The sequence below is a fragment of the Crassostrea angulata genome, chromosome 8, assembly GCF_025612915.1.
Source record: "Crassostrea angulata isolate pt1a10 chromosome 8, ASM2561291v2, whole genome shotgun sequence".
Taxonomy (NCBI): Eukaryota; Metazoa; Mollusca; class Bivalvia; order Ostreida; family Ostreidae; genus Magallana; species Magallana angulata.
Window position 1 is genome coordinate 48,040,331 of NC_069118.1, and position 20,067 is coordinate 48,060,397.

At 32.6% G+C, this 20,067-nt stretch overlaps 1 protein-coding gene and 1 long non-coding RNA gene across 4 annotated transcripts; both read left to right on the forward strand.

The window, feature by feature from the left end:
• LOC128158879 (uncharacterized) lies at nucleotides 1-3,216 on the forward strand. Its single transcript, XR_008240052.1, has 3 exons — nucleotides 1-158; nucleotides 470-689; nucleotides 1,643-3,216. It is a non-coding gene; the product is annotated as an uncharacterized LOC128158879 (long non-coding RNA).
• A 2,222-nt stretch (nucleotides 3,217-5,438) lies between these two features.
• Nucleotides 5,439-12,832, forward strand: LOC128158847 (uncharacterized). 3 transcript variants are annotated; one of them, XM_052821816.1, is made up of 6 exons: nucleotides 5,439-7,163; nucleotides 7,637-7,764; nucleotides 7,913-8,042; nucleotides 9,819-9,979; nucleotides 10,285-10,504; nucleotides 11,892-12,832. In XM_052821816.1, exons 2-6 carry the CDS (start codon nucleotides 7,680-7,682, stop codon nucleotides 12,373-12,375), a joined length of 1,080 nt encoding a protein of 359 aa, XP_052677776.1. In that variant the 5' UTR covers nucleotides 5,439-7,163; nucleotides 7,637-7,679; the 3' UTR covers nucleotides 12,376-12,832. The 3 variants fall into 3 exon arrangements, with proteins under 3 accessions (XP_052677776.1, XP_052677778.1, XP_052677777.1); XM_052821818.1 differs by having other exon boundaries at nucleotides 7,648-7,764; XM_052821817.1 differs by lacking the exon at nucleotides 5,439-7,163 and having other exon boundaries at nucleotides 7,211-7,764.
• Nucleotides 12,833-20,067: the final 7,235 nt, after the last annotated feature.

The following is a 20,067-nucleotide window of genomic DNA, read 5'->3' on the forward strand; positions in this document are numbered from 1 at the left end:
TAGGGATTTGAAACTGGCCACTAAACTTATAAAACTTGGGGCAGATGTTAACCTATGTCCCCAGGGAAACCGATTTGCGTCTGAAGAGGGCGTTCCACCATTGTATTATGCAACAAATGCGCGAGATGCTGAGATGGTTAAATTATTGTTCAATTCAGGTAGAGATTTTACTTTAAAATTTTTACTTACTTAGTAAAGAAACATAGAATTGATGTTGTTTTGTCTATAGTTTTATTTATTCACTGCATCAATGATATTCATCAACACAATAAAGTTAGTTGTCCGGATTTATGATAAAATGTCTTTTTATGTCTGTTCAGATGTATAAAATTCGTAATATAAAATGAAATGAATTTAGAGAAAATTGCATATTCATTCCTAAATTATTTTTGTTTCATTAATGCATTGTTGTTTGGCGTTAATTGTTGAACGTTTTACGAGTAAAATATATCTCTGATTTATTAAACAGGGGCGGATGTAAATGGTCTCAAAGGTCGTCAGCAGTATTTGAACCTCCAGGAACCAGTAAAAGAACTATACAGTATCTTTGATATCAACCGAGGAACTTATTCCAGGTCCGCTAAAAGCTGTAGTCGACCGCAAGCGTCTCTTCAAGTTCTCGTGGAACTTTATCTAGAGGCCGGGGCAAAGTTAAACACCACACGATGGGGACCTTGTCTGTTTTACGGGTAAATAATTTGGATTGTTTTGTGCTGTTATTAAGGTTTTCCGCTCTCAGCGGAAAACCTTACTATTATTCTGAAAAATTTTCAAATTTGTTATTATTTTTTTTTCTTCTAGACGCCAACTTTGATCCTTAATATCTCGCTTGTTTGTTCACCGATTGTTTTGAAATTTTCAGGACTGATAACATGCCGCGTGATGTTGTCGTTGCATATTTTAGTTGAGGAAAATCCCTATCCGGTTTTGAGTTATTCCTCTTTTAGTAAAATTTAACGACTTCTTTTGTCCAGGGGGTTTAGCTTTAACGATGACTGGCAGAGTCTCAAAGATGGGCTGGTTTGGAAGCTAATACATTGAATTTGTGCGAGATATATTTTATTTATTATTTAAATGCAAATAAAAGGGGTGGTATAGATGTTGAAACAAAGGTAAGAAAAAAAAATGAAAAAAATTCGCGTATTTTCCGTGTTAGTTTTCTACCTGATAAAAATTTGTTATAACATGTATTTTACAAGTTCTTGGTCTTACCCAGACCTTTCATTCGGTATACCGAAAAAAGGGCTGGCTCTTATAATTAGGGAGTTAGAGGCGTCCAAAGTTTCTTGTCAATAACTTAAAAAGGAATAAATATTTGTAATGCATTATTGAAGCAAAGTTGTAAAGAAATTAATTTTGAATCCTTCTAGAGTATTCAATTTAATGTTTTCGTAATTTATAGTCAGTATTTGAAAAAACAATTGTTGTCAGTTCGGTCCATTTTTGTTGGGGTGCGCACGTTTATGAGGTTATGAAAGGGCTTCTTGTAATGCACTAACTGATACATGTAGCGCGCAAAAATAATTCCACATAAAATTCCAAAATGTTTTTATACATATGTACATTTTCATATCATAAAGATAAACCTCTTTGACCTTATTTTTGTTGTTTGTTTCATAACTGTGCCCCTGTCTATATTTAGATGCATTACGAGACTCAGGTAACCGATCGATAGGAGAGTCGCTAGCTGTATTCAGGCCGTCACCTAGACGACAGTGCATGTGCTTGTAGAGCTGGACGTACACGATTAACGCCCCACTGTGTTACTGTAAAAGAGACATTTTGAATTGTTTCAGTACTGGGAGATGTGTTAATAAAATGGTTCCAATGCATGGTAATTAAACTCAACTTTTCTACAATACGTATACACGGCCGTCATATAAAGCACAATGTGTATTACTGACATGACAAATGTACGCTGGCAATTCAAACGAACGCGGGATTGCTCCCGATAGAACAATTCTTTTAAAGCAAAAAAAAAAAATACTGAGTTACTTGCAAAGCATCTACAAACGAAAATACCAAACAACCTTCAGCAGCAACTTATAAATTATTTATTCCATACACAATTCTAAAGAGGTAGTTAAATAAATTTTATAAATGCTTTATACTTGTATTCGCTATCTTCCATGGAAAAAAGTGGCATGGAAAAAATGTTGTTCAATGTTCATCAAATACGCTGTAGCCTTAGCAATCGAAAATAATTAACAAACTGTATATTGATAGATTGACATATCAACAAACATTCAGACCCGCATTGTGTTTTCTTACTAGTTCTATAAAACGTAGACTCAATGACTGAATTCTTTACCGTTTTCCGTCTGAGTTCTTTTGAATCACGTGTGTACGTTCATCAAATACGCTGTAGCCTTAGCAATCGAAAATAATTAACAAACTGTATATTGATAGATTGACATATCTACAAACATTCAGACCCGCATTGTGTTTTCTTACTAGTTCTATAAAACGTAGACTCAATGACTGAATTCTTTACCGTTTTCCGTCTGGGTTCTTTTGAATCACTTGTGTACGTTATGTGTAGCCATATAGATGAACACTTTAAGTGTTTAAATTTTAAAAGAAATTGTGTACATGCAGAGCATTGCAATGCTAGGACAATAAAATTCCAACAATGCATATGGTGAGGCCGGTCAGACTGATACTGGTTCTGCTTGTTCTACAAATAGCGAATGTAAGACGAAGTATTTGAGTGTTATATTTTAAACAAATATAAGTATTGCTTTCTTAAAAGCTTGCATTACTCAACAAAGTATTTTATTGGAATCATTCTTAGTTACCTTAGCTGCATATATGTACCGCTCTGTCTGTATCCCGGAAAAATTGACTACCATCCGAAATTTTTCATACAAGGTCTACAGACTTGCAGCTAACATTACCTTTAAAAATACATTTTAGAATTTGCCGCTGTTTATAAATTTATTAAAAAGACGCGCAGAATCAAGTGGTTATATGGCGTTTGATATGGGATTAATGACGTCTATTTATATTGTTTTCATTAAAATTATTTCATTATTTCAAGCTTTTGGGAAATCAGTTTCACATGTTATATGACATTAAGATGTCCTCTCTCCACTTTTTCTCGAAGCAACTATTTTTTTTTAAATTTACATTAAAAAAATTGAATTATCATGGAGTTGCTCCCCCCCCCATTTTGGTAGCATGTAAAAAAAATGGTATGAAAATCATGAAATTATGAGTGAAATTTTGAAAATTTTGGAAAATACAATTTTTTTTTCTTTTTTTACTTGTCAAGATTTGTTGGATGAGTTTGCCCCCCCCCCCCCCTCCCACTTTCAAAAACGATGCTACGTCCTTGGAAATTACTCATTTCTTTATTCCCCTCTTTAATAATCAAAACAAACTAACAAACATAACCGATCCAGATAAATATAATTACATGTATCAAAAATAAACTTTAAAAACAAACTACACATTCATCCTTTACCCACAATATTGCCTTTTCGATATTTGTCATCGTTGTAGACCCGTGTAACAATCTGTTAAGTAGGTGCTTGCACGAAAAAGAACCCCTTCTTGATCTACATTTTCATTAACGCATACAAAGAAAAAATATATTTTGATTTATTTTTGAATTTCTTTTGATGTAAAAAAAAAAGAGAAGAAACATGGTTCTCAGTCTCTCTTTATGCCTGTTTGTTAGCGGTTAATCGAAGTTCATTTTGAATATCCTTTTGTAATTTAAAAAATGCGATGTAAATTTTTTTCATGCAGTATTTCGGATAAAGCAATGAAGAGTTGCTTCTTGAAATTTTATCTATCCATAAAATTGTAAAATGCTGACATTGAAAATTGTACCCGATTTCTTTCTTTTTTTTTAAGGTAAAACTTTAATGATTTAAAAAATGATTCTTTGAGACAAACAAATTGACATAATCCATAAGAGTTTAAAAATGTCTAACTGCAGGTCTGTAGCTTTTAGTCAGAAAAAGAATCGGATGGACGACCTAAGACACAGATCGTCCATCCGAATTTCTTGAAAATTGCCATTATTTTATTACGCGGACGCAATACTCACCGAGACTAAATGGTTCGTATTTTAAGTTTTAAGATACAACTGCTTTGAAAGGTAATATTGGTTTTCTGATAATTATGAACATGAATAATTAAATAAAAATGGTTAAAATTACAGTAAAATTACCGGCATCGGTCTTCTCCGTGCGCGGATCTAGAAGGGGAAGGGTTCCAGACCCCCCCCCCCCCCCCCGCGAAATTTCTTTCAATTACGTCTACATTATAAACTTACCAAATATGCCTCGGACATCCCTTGGCAAACTCAAATAACCGTCTGACTTTTCAACCCCCACCCCGGAAAATTTTTTTGATCCGCGCATGTTCCCCCTCCTCGAAATACAAAATTATTCTTCAAAACCCCTTGTAAAATTTCCAGGAACTCCGCATATATACTAATAGATTCATTGGCGCTTGCGTTCGATAAAAATGCGTGTAAAACGTTTGCCAATGGTCTATTTACCATCGTACCGAGCATAACCACAGTCCCACTCTGTGAATAAAATGCGGCGAATCAAACTAGAGACAACGTGTTAAGATCTGTATTTGCTTATAAACATGTAGTATCATCGTGAAAATGCACTGTTCAATTATTTTTTTTTTACTTTACTTGTAAAATTCAACATCTGTTTCGTAATTTTTTCTCACAGTTTATTTCTTACATAGTTACTTTTTTTATTTAGTGATTGACACTTTTCAGACTTTATACGTGATTTCAAAGACACAGAGTGTCATGTCTCAAAGACTGTTAATCTCTTAAAACAACATTGTGCAATTATCAGATTTTCATTTCTTGGACATCAAAGACTCATTGAGTTTATTTAATTATTTTATATCTGTGAACCTTTCACTCAGCTTACTCATATCATTACCTGTTAATTGCAATTTATACTCATTGTTAAGATTCTTATAAATAGTTATGTACAATTGTCAATGCGCAGTCTGGAATACGGCGGCCAGCCCCGGCCACGTCCGACTCTCCCACAGTCTTGAGTCCGGAGGCCACTTCTGGCCATATTCGACTTGTTTGTAACATGTCTGTCTGTTAAATTGTTATAATGTTGCCATCGTTGAGTCTCGTCCAATAATGTGGAATCCTGCATCAATTGCCTGTTTATTTCTCTGGAACTGTATACTGGTGGACCTTCGGGAATACGGCAAACCTAATAAACATAAATAGGTATAAATACAATACAGTAAAACACGGTTATAGCGAACACGCTTATAATGAATTGACGCTTACAGCAAACTGAATTTCATTCCCCAAGTCTCTATTTCATGTTGTAAACTTGACGGATATAACCGTGTTTTACTGTACAGTAAAACACGCTTATAACGAAGTCCCAGGGACGGGCAATAGTACTTTGTTAAAAGCGTAATTCGTTATAGCGAACACGCTTATAATGAATTGACGCTTACAGCAAAGTGAATTTCATTCCCCAAGTCTCTATTTCATGTTGTAAACTTGACGGATATAACGAATTACGCTTTTAACAAAGTACTATTGCCCGTCCCTGGGACTTCGTTATAAGCGTGTTTTACTGTAATACAATAAATACAAAAATCTCACAAACTTTTAGAAAGTATTAGATTTAGGAAGCATGATCTCCATATGAGTTGTTTAAGTTTACAAATTTTAATCCTTTTTTCCATTATTATTTATTTACAATGCGTTTCTAAGGTACTTGTTATGAGTAACCTGAATTGTAATGCCATGAACAACCAGGTACAATAGAGATACGATGCCCACAAACCTTTGTTTTGTAAACTGAGCTTGTATAATGTTTTTGGCTACGTCGGTTGTTTACTAAGTATTAATATTCGTTAACACTTCATTTGATTTAGATTTTTTTATCATTTGCAAGTTACCTATCTTTTCAGTTTGATAGTTTAATATTATCTAATGTTTTCAAAGTCTCATTTATTTTAAATATGGAACTTTGTATCTGGCAATTGTGTTTACAAAACAGGATGTTTTTAATATAACAAATAGTATTATGCTTTGTATATTTTGCCTAAAACTTTACAGTATGACATTTGATAGTTTTCTGTCTTTTTAAATGTATGGCATTGCACCTTTTTATCCATTATAAAAATTTTAAGATAAGAATTTGAACATTTTAATTACATCAAAATGTTATCACGCCCAATGGATACGGGTGAAGTTTTATGATTTAATCTTGATACGTTGATGATGAGTCAAGAGCTGCTTTATGTTTAAAACCAGTCATTATGTCAAAGTCGGCTTTTTTTAACGGAACGCTACATTTATGTAAATCTGTGATGCAAATTTGATAAATGCCTGATTATTTTTGAAAGGTTCTGTAGAGTAAAAGAAATCAATGATTTAATTATCTTTCCCTGGGTCTCATTTGTTTTAGCTCACCTGAGCTGAAAGCTGATATGCTTTGGAAAAAAAATTGACAAAAAACTAAGATTCATTTGGCACTTCGCATATGGGTAAAGTCTTGCATCTTGACTGGTCCATTCTTAGGTTCGTATAAATAAATGTATTATAGCATACAATTAACAGGGATATTATACCAAGTCATGGCTGCCGTACATCTGTTTACAAAATTCATGGTATGGCTAACGATTTAATCCTAGTGCTTGATATAGGATGTGGGCAAGACAATAACAAACTGTCAACCATCTCATAAATCCATAAAACGAAATACAAATTCAAAACAGAGCAACACGGACCTCTAAAAAGATAGAAGTAGGATAAGGTGCCTAGGAGGAGTGAGCATCCTCTGTTGACAAGTCACACCCGCCGCTTTGTCACAATCGAGCATGTCATCGAGGTAAATGTTAAAATCGGGAAAATGTCATTATAGGAAAAAAAACGAAACGTTGATGATTTGGTCTGTTTGCGATGGTCAAAATACCAACATGGAGCAAACACGGACCTCCATTTATCTAATCACTTGATTATTTGTTTGTGATCATGCATGCGAAGAAAAAGCTGTCATTTCCAAAAATAGAAACCTGTCGGTCGCCTGACTTGACTTTTGTATGACACATTTCGGAGATTTACATAGGCAGGTCAATGATAAAGTGAAGGTGTATACAAACACACACAGCTAATCATCACACCTGTGGTGCGTTTTCAGGTAAGTATTTGTATTTAAACATGATTATGTATTTTTACAGAATAAATATTGTACATAAAATCATTCCTGAAACAAAAATCATTCATCTACAAGCTTAATTAATCAGAAACTGCTTTGAATAACATGTTTACATACATCAAATTCAGTAAACATTGAGAAAGATTAAATTGTATGGAAACCCATTTCATCAATGACTTTAGAAATAAAATATTCTGATTTCGTCTAAGTTAGGATATATTTTTTGACTAAGAGCATGTTCTTGATGTACATATTTTTGTCAAAAAATTTGAATACTTTTATCGTTAAAAAAGGGGGCCCTTTTCTGCAAACTTCAAGATAGATCATTTAAAATTGAGAAAAAAAATCGCATTGTTAAAGATTTAAAACAGTTATATATGTGGTTCATTTATTTAAAAAGAGCTTGGATTTTTTATTCTGAAAATAATAATATTATGCTTGCTTTATACCATTAGATTATAAACAGATTTTCATGATTGATGTACTAGCTGTTCGAAGATGGGACAAATTTTGCAATATTTCTCGAGTGAACCACCAGTGTGTAAAACTGAAGAGGATTTACTAAATTACGCTTGGAAGTCAGGTAAGCTTACTTTAACAACTCCGAATAAGCATCAAAATTAATTTGTATCAAGACACAGTAAGCTTATATAAACATCTTGAAAACATTACATTTTGAAGAAGCAATATCTACTTTTTTCTGAACATTTTGTTTTTTTCTTTTTTTACAGTGCGATTAAAATGTGTCGACACTCTTGTTAAAAATGAAGTTACCTTGAAGATGCGAGGAATGTATGGATGTTCCGAGAACAATGGAATAAAGGTCCTCAAAGAATATACTCCCTTAGTTATAGCATGCATGTGAGTTCATTTTGTAATAGACGATACCTGGACTTAAATTGTGTAAAAACAATTAAGTCAAATTACATCAAATATCTACGAGGGTCCATAAAAAAAATACAAAGACTTTTGCCATAGCTATGTTATTTAGCGTCATATAACTACTAAATTTAGAAGACATATTTAAATAATTGTTTTCAACCATTTGAAATAAAAAAAAGTTTATATATTCCTTTATTTTTAAGAATTATTTAGAATCTAATCCTGCAAAAATTAGGCCACGGCGCACGGTCAAACTTAATGTTCTAGATCTGTCAACAATAAACCATATTATGTTGAAAGTAATATCTCCATAAATTGGGCTTAAAAACAAATAATATTGAAACCTAAAATTAAGAATTGTCATGATATACTTTGTACTAAATAATAACGGGATATGTAGATTTGTTGAACAGATATAAGTCACTAAAGACATTTAGTCGTCCTTAAAATTGATTAAAAACGTTAACGTCGCCGAACGTCACGGCGCAACGAAAAGAATAAACAGTATGGATTTAACTCGAAAAAAGCCGATAAAAACTGTGGAATGCTCAGTGGTTGAAAAATAAGTATAAGGTTATTTTCACATTTGTGTTTAACTTTTACATATTTTGCTGGGGTTGTGGTAGCTGTATTTTGGACTTCAAACAGACCGGAAGAGAGCAGAATATCTGTAAATATTTTGTCAATAGAATAAACAGCGTCATCTGACATTTAGGGATTTTTTTACTGTAAACGAAGAGACATGCGGTAAAAAATAAGAAAACTTTGAGGAACAAACTCATGATTTTCGAACAAATGTGGATAAATTAGACGACAAGTGATATAGTGCCGATTTAAATTGCATGGTGAAGAGCACAGAAGACTCAGGGTGATATAAGGATTGGATATTTCTTTTAATAACTGTACGTGCGTGACCTTGACTTCGTGTTTTCAACGTTACAGTGCGCCGTGGTGACAAAAAATATTGGTTTTAAAATCGGTTAACTGAAATACCTCTTCATCAAATGGAATGAAACTACATATATCTATAAAATATGTGTTGCTGCATAACATAATCTGTAAGTTATGACTTTTATGAAACAATTATGATAGACAGCCCAATTGTCTTCGTATTTTTTGATTGACCCTCTTACTACAAGAGAATTATTTTTGTAAACCATAGTTTAAAAATATAGTTATACTACACCTTACGGTAAATTTGCACACTGTCCAGACCTTAACCTATTCTAAATAAATATCATCAAATATACACTTTGTCACGTTGATTTCAAAATAGAACAAACAGGCTCAAGTCATAAATGACGATTTGATTATTTCTACAGTTGAAAATATTATGATTAAGGTGGTATGGAACACTTTCATGTCGTGACGTATTATTTATCGAAATATGCATTAAATCAAGTGTAATTTTATGAATAGTTTCTTTCTCTAAGTTGTCAGCTGACAGCGTAGAGCAGGGGTTAAACAGGTTCACTACGTATCAATTCAAATCCCTCTGGTGATTTAAAAATTTATACCTTTTCCTAAATATTTTAAACGTATTTTTTAGTTAAATATTGTAAAATTTGAAAATTATAATTATAATAATTATAATGTACTTTAATTCACATTAATATCAACAAGTGTCAAATACTCCCTTAAAATTAATCTGGTTCTGATCTTGCACATTGTGTGCTTAAAAAGTTCCAAAATATGCGTATTCCGCGGGTGTTTTTATTTTTTTTTTACATGTTATGCAAATTTACTGAATTTCAGGTATAGGGATTTGAAACTGGCCACTAAACTTATAAAACTTGGGGCAGATGTTAACCTATGTCCCCAGGAAAACCGATTTGCGTCTGAAGAGGGCGTTCCACCATTGTATTATGCAACAAATGCGCGAGATGCTGAGATGGTTAAATTATTGTTCAATTCAGGTAGAGATTTTACTTTAAAAGTTTTACTTACTTATTAAAGAAACAAAGAATTGATGTTGTTTTGTCTATAGTTTTATTTATTCACTGCATCAATGAACTTTATCAACACAATAAAGTTAGTTGTCTGGATTTATGATAAAATGTCTTTTTATTTCTGTTCAGATGTATACAATTCGTAATTTAAAATGAAATGAATTTAGAGAAAATTGCATATTCATTCCTAAATTATTTTTTGATTCATTAATACATTGTTGTTTGTCGTTAATTGTTTTACAAGTAAAATATATCTTTGATTTATTGAACAGGGGCGGATGTAAATGGTCTCAAAGGTCGTCCACAGTGTTTGAACCTCCAGGAACCAGTAAACGAACTATACAGTATCTTTGATATCAACCGAGGAACTTATTCCAGGTCTGCTAAAAGCTGTAGACGACCGCAAGCGTCTCTTCGAGATCTCGTGGAACTTTATCTAGAGGCCGGGGCAAAGTTAAACACCACACGATGGGGGCCTTGTCTGTTTTACGGGTAAATAATTTGGATTGTTTTGTGCTGTTATTTCTATACATTATTTCTGTTGAATGTGATCTCTTAAGGACGACGGACCCAATTTATTTTCACTGTGGTGATTTTTTTCATAAAAATTTTACTTAAGTTAAAATTATCGATTTAGATTTTTAAAAGGGACCACTTCAAAATTTGTTTCTAAATTGAATATAATGGAAAAAGGCATTCTTGCAAATACAATAGAGTTTAAAAAAATCAACAATGAACTGTCTAACGAATTGAGACATAATACTAACATGATGATTTTAGTATCATTCAAAAGTGACAATGTCATCGACTTCGTCTTTTCGGAGGGATGCCAAAGTGCAGAGAGTTGATTTTCCTAAATTTTTCATAAACAGTACTGTGAACATTCTAAGAGTTATGCAGAACATTTTGAGAGTGGTTTAACATTTGTTATGATAAAATACTTCTAATCAAGAGCACAGGGGTGGTTATATTCTATCTTTAAAACATTGTCATGTAAAAAGGAAATTTGTGTGAATGTTAAGTAATGTTAAAAAGCACATTTAGTATGTCTCAGTCATACCAAGTTTAGCCAATACTTGTACCATAAAAATATGCATTGATGACGTAGAGCAGTTAAAGATGGCGTCAATAGCGATTTTTACAAGTGTTTTAGTGATTGTGTCGGATTACTGAAATTCAAATATTTATTACAATGTACAGACCCATCTTTAAGGTGCGCAATACGCAAAACAAATTAGATACGTTGTACTTAAGGTATTCGTGAGTCCTTTCCGGAGTTTTATTCTATCTAATCAAATTAAGCATTTGATTTAATTTGATAAAATTAAATTCAGTAAGCGACACATATAAAAAGACTGAGAAAGAACGATTAAAATAACAAACAAAACCCACAAAACCTTCGTTGATCTATTTTGTACACAAATTTCATCAGTGTATAATAAGACCTACATTTTGGAACCCAGCGGTTTCTTCGCCTCATCAACCTAGTCGATGGTAGTCCGTAAAATTCTGAAATGAATTTTAATATTTACATAATTGTAACGAAATAAAAACGGCAATGTCATTAAATTGTCATCCCTACTAGACTAAGCTTGCAAAGCACGACCTTTGGTGAGATAAAAGTAAAAAAAAGTTTGTGGTCAGAGCTGGTTACTTTTTTTGCTCGCCGTAGCAATCAAAACTGAGTGTGACGCAATTTGAAGTCACACCAACAAGTATCTGGTAACATTTAACTACACCACACCGTGGTATTTTAACTTTTCTATGAAACAAATTATAAATGCTTAATCATTACCAAAAAATTATATTGCACTAACTGCGTTTATGGTTTTCATATATATGTATACAGATTTATGCACGATTGTTCTTTTTCACATAGGAGAGGGAGAGTCTTTAAGGCCAACCGCCCAACGACTTTAAATATTCCTGGACCATATTTTAAATGTGACACGGCAATCCTACTTCTACAGCACGGTGTGGATCCAAACATGTATAACCTCAGTGATGTTTGGTTCCAGTTCAGTGGACACAATTGTTTTCGCTCGAATAATGATTGTGTACAGTTTAGTACTTTATTGGAAACGTTTTTAGGGGCTGGGTATCATTTAACTAGCGCCGACATAAACAATCTATTCATCAGAGAAAACCTGAAACGTATTGACGTTAATGTTGAAGAACCCGTCAGCTTGAAACAGATGTGTAGGTCAGCAATAAGAGAACGTTTAAGGAAAAGTTCTAAAGATACAACAATATTTCCAGCTATTGATACCTTACACATTCCATCCCAGCTGAAGGATTATTTAAAACTCCGCGATATCATCGACATTTGTAGCTCATCTATCCATTGTAGAGCTAATTTTTGAAAACGCAATGCAATTTGTTTCTTATTTCAAAAGGCGTAAATAAATATCTCGTACCTGAGATTTTATTGGATTTCTTAAAGTTACAGTAGTCAGTGACTTGATTTAGTTTTTAAAACATTCCTCGTTGCAGTTTGTAGTTGAAATCCATACCATTTACATGTAACAATTTGTAAAATCAAAATATCTCTGAAAGAAAAAAGACTGAAAGGATATAGAAAAATGGTGATGTCACAAACGTTGAACGCTGTTAAGTGCAACTTCAAAAGCTACAATTAAAGATCACGTTTGTGGCTGTTACAGTGGCTCTTCAATTAATTTGAAATTACCCATTTGATAATACAGTAATTTTTATGTATAATTCACATTTGCAGACAACGCTTGTTATTCAGTTTTTATGCACACACCGCTGCAGTTATGGGACTTTATCTTTCAAAAAATAAGGATCCAATGCTTAAAAGCAATTTCATATTATATATAAGAAAATATATCACTAATGATGATATTACTATACTATATCCTATCATACATGATTGTATTGTATCATACGATATGTGATATTATATAAATAGTGCCTGTTTGGGAGGGTAAGAGTTGAAATTGACACCCCGAGAAAACCATTGACAATGGTTTTCGAGGGGTGTGAATTTCAACTCTTACCCTCCAAAACAGGCAATATTTATTTTATTATACTGAATGTCTTAAATTCAAAGAAAACTGTACTGCTTTTATATAGAAATGACGTGAATTCTATGGCGAACCGTACGCGCATAATTTCCGCGCATGTAACAATTCGTTGTGTTACCCGTTGCCAACTGTGTTGCTAACGCTGAGGGTAATAGAGCGGATTATCAACTGCGTCAAAACCAGTCAGATTTCAGTATTTAACATAAAAGTATAATAATGTATTATATGATAGTTTATCATATGATATTGTATCGAGTATCATGTATTATTATCGCATGATTATGAGGGAGATATGAAGATGTTTTACCCAGTTAAAATCATTTCCGGAGGGCATATCATATACTACATTGTAACAGTAACTTGATCCAAAGGGTCAAATCACTTCGAGTTGCCAGGCGCGGAACATCAGGTCAAACGAGACGCGTCTTTTTAAAAGTTTTAATTACTAAACTTCGTTTTTAAAATAAACGGTATGACGTTTACTGATATAACGTTGCCCTCGGGAAATATGATTTTCCCTGCGGGAGTAAATCTTTATCTCCCTCTCAAAAATGCAATAAAAATATTATTTCTTATCAATTTATTTTATCTACTGATATCATTTTGTATTATATGATATGGTATTGTATCATATGATACATGTAGGATATTAAATAACTAATCATATCATCTGATGCATTTTGTTTTTATGCAATATGATATTGAATCAGACATGTTTTATATTTTATCAGTGATTCAATGACATAAGATGCAATACCATACATGTATGATACACTATAAAAAACCCTAATCCTGCATCCGCCACCTATACACTTCAGTTCACCATCCAAGACTGTGGTTGTGTATTGGTATCAAAAGTTCCACCAGCCATGCATTTGTTGAAATTAGGACAGTAACTGAAATACGGTTATCAATGAGCAATTGTCATTATCTCATAATATTCAAACAATGATTTCTTATTATTCAAATAATAACAAAACATCAACAAAACGAATCCTCAATTTTATAACAATTATAACTACAAGTACAATTGCAAATTTTTACTCTATAAATTTGTTTACATATTTTAAGAGAACAACAAATATTGAAAACAATACAAAATTATTGTAAATATATGTATATGGTAAACGTGATAAATACCATTCAAATCAGCATCTTTTAAGAATCATACTTTGGGGGACTCAAATGCGCTCAGCATTTGTAAACAACTGTACATGTACAATACGCACTGTAGCGAAATCATTTTAATATTTTCTACAATCAATTTTGTCTTAATAGATATAACTATAATGTTGTTTTTTTTCGAGCAGAGTGTGTATATACATGTAATAAGCTATTGACTTAAAATATTAATAAAAGTATAAATAATTGGCCTAAACTACTAATAGAAAGCAAATGAGGTTTTGAAATTTGAAGAAAATGTAATTTAAATCAATACATGTTTTCTATAGAGGTGAAAAAAGGGTTAAAATAAAAAATAAATTAAAAACCTGAAATGATAATGCATGCATTTTAACAAAATCCTTCAGGAGAAATATTTATATTTTTCAGTGTTTTTCACTCTGTGTAAAGTTCAAATTTTACATTTTATAATGGAAAAAATATAAGTAACAAGAAATAATTCTTCGACTTTAATGGGGAGTACGGTCAGTACATGATTAATTCAATCATAATGATTTATTCAATCACAATGATTAATTCAATCAAAATGATTGACAATCATAATGATTAATTCAATCAAAATGATTGACAATCATAATGATTAATTCAATCAAAATGAATAATTCAATCGTAATGATTAATCAATCATAATGATAAAATCAATCGTAAAGCCCCCCGAGCATTAGTGGATGTGATCGAATGCCCGACTGTAATGATCTCCCCATAAAAGATAAAGAATTATTTCTCATTCATCAACAACTTTTTTTTCTATTTTTATTCAACTTACAAACACATTGCACAAAATCATTTGATCTGGAGAAAATCTATGGGTGATTTCAAAGAGGAACAAAATTGTTTTTCAATGACAAGAAAAAAATAGCTGGAGCATATATTGTTACCCTGCACTCATACTTGTTTATCACCTTTTTATTGCTTCATGATTTTTAAGAAGTAACTTCTTTCACACCTTGATCAAAAACATCCCAATAAATACTAGCCCCTGTAACTTCTGCATCCATCAAATTCTTTGTAAAACGTCCTTATGTTGCCATTTTACCATTTTTGTTCTTTCACATCTGAATTATCTCGAGGACTTGGGTGGGCACCGAGAATAGATTTACCATTCAAATCCCATCAATGTCGGCTTTTCTCAGCTGCAAAGCTGACCCGAATATAACAATACCAGTACCCACAACTTTGTTGAATTTGAGCAGGTTTGTATCCGTCAGAACATGAGTTTTCTGGTTGTCTGTCAGACTTGCTAAATGATCTGATGATGACAAAAAATTAATAAATATGTAAAAAGAAATTCATAATTTTTAAAAACCCAATTGATTTTATTATATCTTTTACTTTTAGAAAAAATGTTTTTTTATTTGACCATTTGATTCCATTTAGCAATAACTTTAATATGTAGAACAGAAAAAGAAATCCCTAGGGCAGAAGTTGTAAAAAAATGTAAAAAATGTGCCAAATTGATAAACTTCAAAATCTCATAAAGTCCTATGTTAAAAATTAACAAACTTTGAGATGACCCTTTAAACAAACGTTGTTGTAATTGTCTTTTTTTTGGTCTTAAAATAATAATTATATCAGTAGAAATTCATGTAAAAAAAATATTGGAAAAGCTAGGGCAGAACAAATTAGACCCGGCCTCGTTAATATGGTCTGTAGCATTCCAAATGTTTTAAGTGAATTAAGAAACCAAAACAAACGTATGACGATTATACAAGAAAGATCATAGTAAGATGATGTGCCCACAGTTCTGTGCTATGTGAATTTTGAAATAAAAGACATCAATCAACCAAACTTGGTGTTAATTTATTAAGACCCGACACTCTGGACCACGTTATAAAATGATAAAATTGTTATTATAAATCCAAAGGGCGTTTCGGCTTCTTAATATAATTTTTCTGATTTTTAACTTTTTAACTTTTAGGGCACGACTCCTCTAAAAGGTCCATCGATTATGGTTTTTCGTCATTGAATGATCATTTTGCTGATTTTCTTGTGTTTATTGTAGGGAAATACGTTCATTAGAAATCATTTTGTTGCATATTGCACCATTTTTTAAGGACAATCTAGTATTTGAAAATGCACTTTTTAAACCCTTAATGCTATACACGCTATAATTTGCGTCACGTTTGAATCACAATGAAAACGCATGTGTTTGTCTCCTTATAAAAGTTACCTTCATTTTTTGAAATACAATGGTGAATTCCATCCCATAACAACGATATACATTTTCATTTGTTTTTTCCTTTGGAAAGTTTTTCCTTTTCATGAATATTGATGAAGGAAGAGTAAAAGCGACCCCAAATGCGCATGTCTGCGGGAAATCAGGTGATCGTTATATTTTGCTTACTAGAATTATATATCCGTCTTAATTTATAATATGCTTAACGGTTGTTAATTTGAAATGTATACATGTATCATGTCAATGTAATACGTTTGTCATTTACAATAACCTTACTTTTGCATGTTTTAATTGGATAACTAACTGCATACAAGAACTAAATAAAGATTTATATGGAAAACTCATTGGCCTACGTCATTGTTATGGAAGTAAAATATACATGCCCACACGCTCGTTTTTTTGTGTTCTTTTGTTTGTATTCGTATATAGGACACATTTCTGCTTTACTGAAAAAAACTATATCCTTCGTGAAACTATAACAATTATGGAAGTAAGACACTCATAAATTTGTGTATGATAAACTAGATTTAGCTGTCAAAATCACGTAATAGATTGATGATCATGAGGAGGCATGTAACTTTCTTGACAGGAAAATAAATATTTTTCATTGTTTAATATTTGATAATTTTGTTATGTGATCGAATTAAACTTAAAGGTAGCTTCAAGAAGTAACCAAACATATGAATTTTCCTTGTTAATCAGAATTAACGTAGATTTTTGTGTGTATAGATTATACTTGGTTATCATGGGTTTGGTTTCCGTTGTTTGCAAAGAAGGGTGGAATAACAGTTCAGAAAGAATATACTACCTTAATCATAGCACGCCTGTGAGTTCATTTCACGATCAGTAATATATATGTTTACCTAAATTGTACATGAACAATAATGTAACATAATATCAAATAAACAATTTTATTTGTTATGCCTTTCATTGTGTTTTTTTTCTTCAGATTAGATCAATGTTGTATTTTGAAGAATTGCATATTTGTTCTATCAATATCCTAACTTCATAATTCCATTATTGCTTTGCGTTTGATTAATGTTGTTTTTTAAATAAAGTTAACATTATTTTATACATCAGGGCCGGTTATTAATAATCTTAAAGGTCGTCGACAGTGTTTGAATCTTCAGGAACTGAGGAGAATTGTACAGTATCTTTGATGTCGTAAGAACTTATCCCCGGTGTGTGAACTGTGATCGGCTGCAAGCGTCTTTTCAAACCTTAGTCGAAATTTATCTGGAGGCTGGGGCCAAATTGATCACAATTTAACTTGACGGGGACCTTGTCTGTTTAATGAGAAAATAATCTGAATTTCACAGTTATGTATGGTGTTCCGTAATGGGGCCACTTTGAAATTCGCACTTCGCCTTTAGGGCGAGGGAGCGAGAGTGCGAAGTTGCGATGGCAAAAATGCGATGATGCGAAGGCAACGGTGCGAAAGTGCAAAGACGCGACGGCGAACAGCAAAGATATGAAGGCGAAGGAATGATACTTTAAACGCTCATTTGCCTTTGCAACTTCGCACTCCCGCTTTTGCACCGCCGCACATCTGCCTTCGCTTTGGCGTATGCAGCGTTCTTTATCGTTTAAAGATAATTTTAGCTATTAAAATTGCGTCTGCAAAAAGAAAGCCCCAAAAAACAACATAATTATGAGAAAATCTTTCTAATAAAATCAAATCTAAACACTTTGTCCTATAAATAAATTCAAATGTTTCTTTGTTTAAAGCATGGTATTAAACTTAGCTTAGTAGACTGGTAAGTGACAGAAGTCTGAAGGTGCACACCTATTATGGCAAACGCATGCATAGAGTACATAATAATAAGGCTTAGCCAGCACTGGTAAAAAGTTTTGTTATATAACCCAGTAAAATATTTAATGAACTTCCATAATAAGCACAGTGACCGCCACATTACCTTGCGCATGTGTGTGTGTGAGAGAGAAAGAGAGAGAGAGAGTCGAATGGATATCGATGAATACATGTATATTAATTCTGGTTGTAACGCGGCATTTAATTGGATAAAAAAATTGTGTCCAATTTATATAACCTGGTTTGCACGTCACAATGCACCATTGTCAAAAACGTTCTAATTCGCTCGACGTTACGTTTGAAATTAGAACAGATTAATATCATTTTGTAAAGTAAAACACGCTCAATTTGTACAGGCCAAAATCCCAACGACTTAAGATATTCCTTGACCATATTCTAAATGTGACACGACAATCCCACTTCTACAGCACGGCGTGGATCTAAACATGTATCAAGTCAGTGATGTCTTGTTCCAATTTTCTGGACACAGTTGATTTTGCTCGAATAATGACTGTTTACAGGTAAGCGCTTTATAAGGAACGTTTTTAGCATCTGGGTATCATTTTACTACCGCCGACATAAACAATCAAGTCATCAGAGAAGAACTGAGAAGTTTTGGTGTAAATATTGAAGAATCTAGCAGCTTCAATTTTCCTTTAACTCTCCCTGAGTTAATAATGACTGGTACAATAATTTTTCTCTAATTGGGTAACGTTTAAATCACTGTCAATAATAAATGGGGATAATATGTGAAGTGGGTTTTCTGTACTGTGTGTCTTTACCCGGTTCCTATTGAGAGAGAGGTACTTGGTGTCTCAATCTTCTTCAGATTGACTACACCAAGCACCTCATCTCAATTCCCTGGGTTTCTTGCCACTAGTTTCTATTTAACCCTACCTCTCAACTCTTCTTTCTATTTTCTTTCTTTCTATCGTAAGTTTCTTCTCTGCTGTTTCCAGACGACTCTCCCTGACTCTACAGAACAGCTGTTTAATATATAATCTTGGAGTACTCTACTCCAAGGGTAGTCAGGTTATCCCTTTTCCCCACCCAAATCTAATTCATCACAACGTTTATTGTAATAAGGCATAATCATTACATATCTATTGTAGAGCTAATTGTTCAGAACATAATTTGATTTGTTTTCAATTTCAAAAAGCGTCAATAAATATTTCGAAACAAAGAACCTCCTTAATCTGTTCTTTCCATTTTTTGAAAAGGTACAGTGTTTGATGACCTGATAATATAAAATAATATAACGTATACATTACTTTAAAGCAATAAATAATACTAGTAATTAAAATTCGTTTACATCTTAGTTTAAGTTCTCATAGTACAGTGTTGATCTGTAAGGATTACTCTCATTTGCCCTTTTTCTCCGTTGCAGTCTCAGCCGTACCAATTCGGCACCTATAAAGTCTTCAAAAAAGACACGACCCCAAATTTAAAAAAAATCCATCTTCAATGCAATACCAAACGATTGACATTTTTGCCTGTTTCTAATTCAGAAGTATTATTACATCAAATATTAATTTGAATTATAACAAAAAAGACACAACAGTATAAAATCCTACATCAATACATCCGTCACACACGAATATAAGTTGCTGGATTTGTAAGTCAGCACTCAGTATCTCTACAAAGCGTCGCGTTTCTTCCTCCAAAGAAATTAGTGATGAAAGCCATCAAGAAATCCTTATTTTCTAGCTCGAGTTATCGATCATCAAACGAATTTTATCCTCCTTATTTACAGCTTATATTTGTCATCAGTGTAAACAAATTTTAGATAAATGTGCAAATTTAAATGATAACGCTTTACCACAGAAACAGTAGAACAATT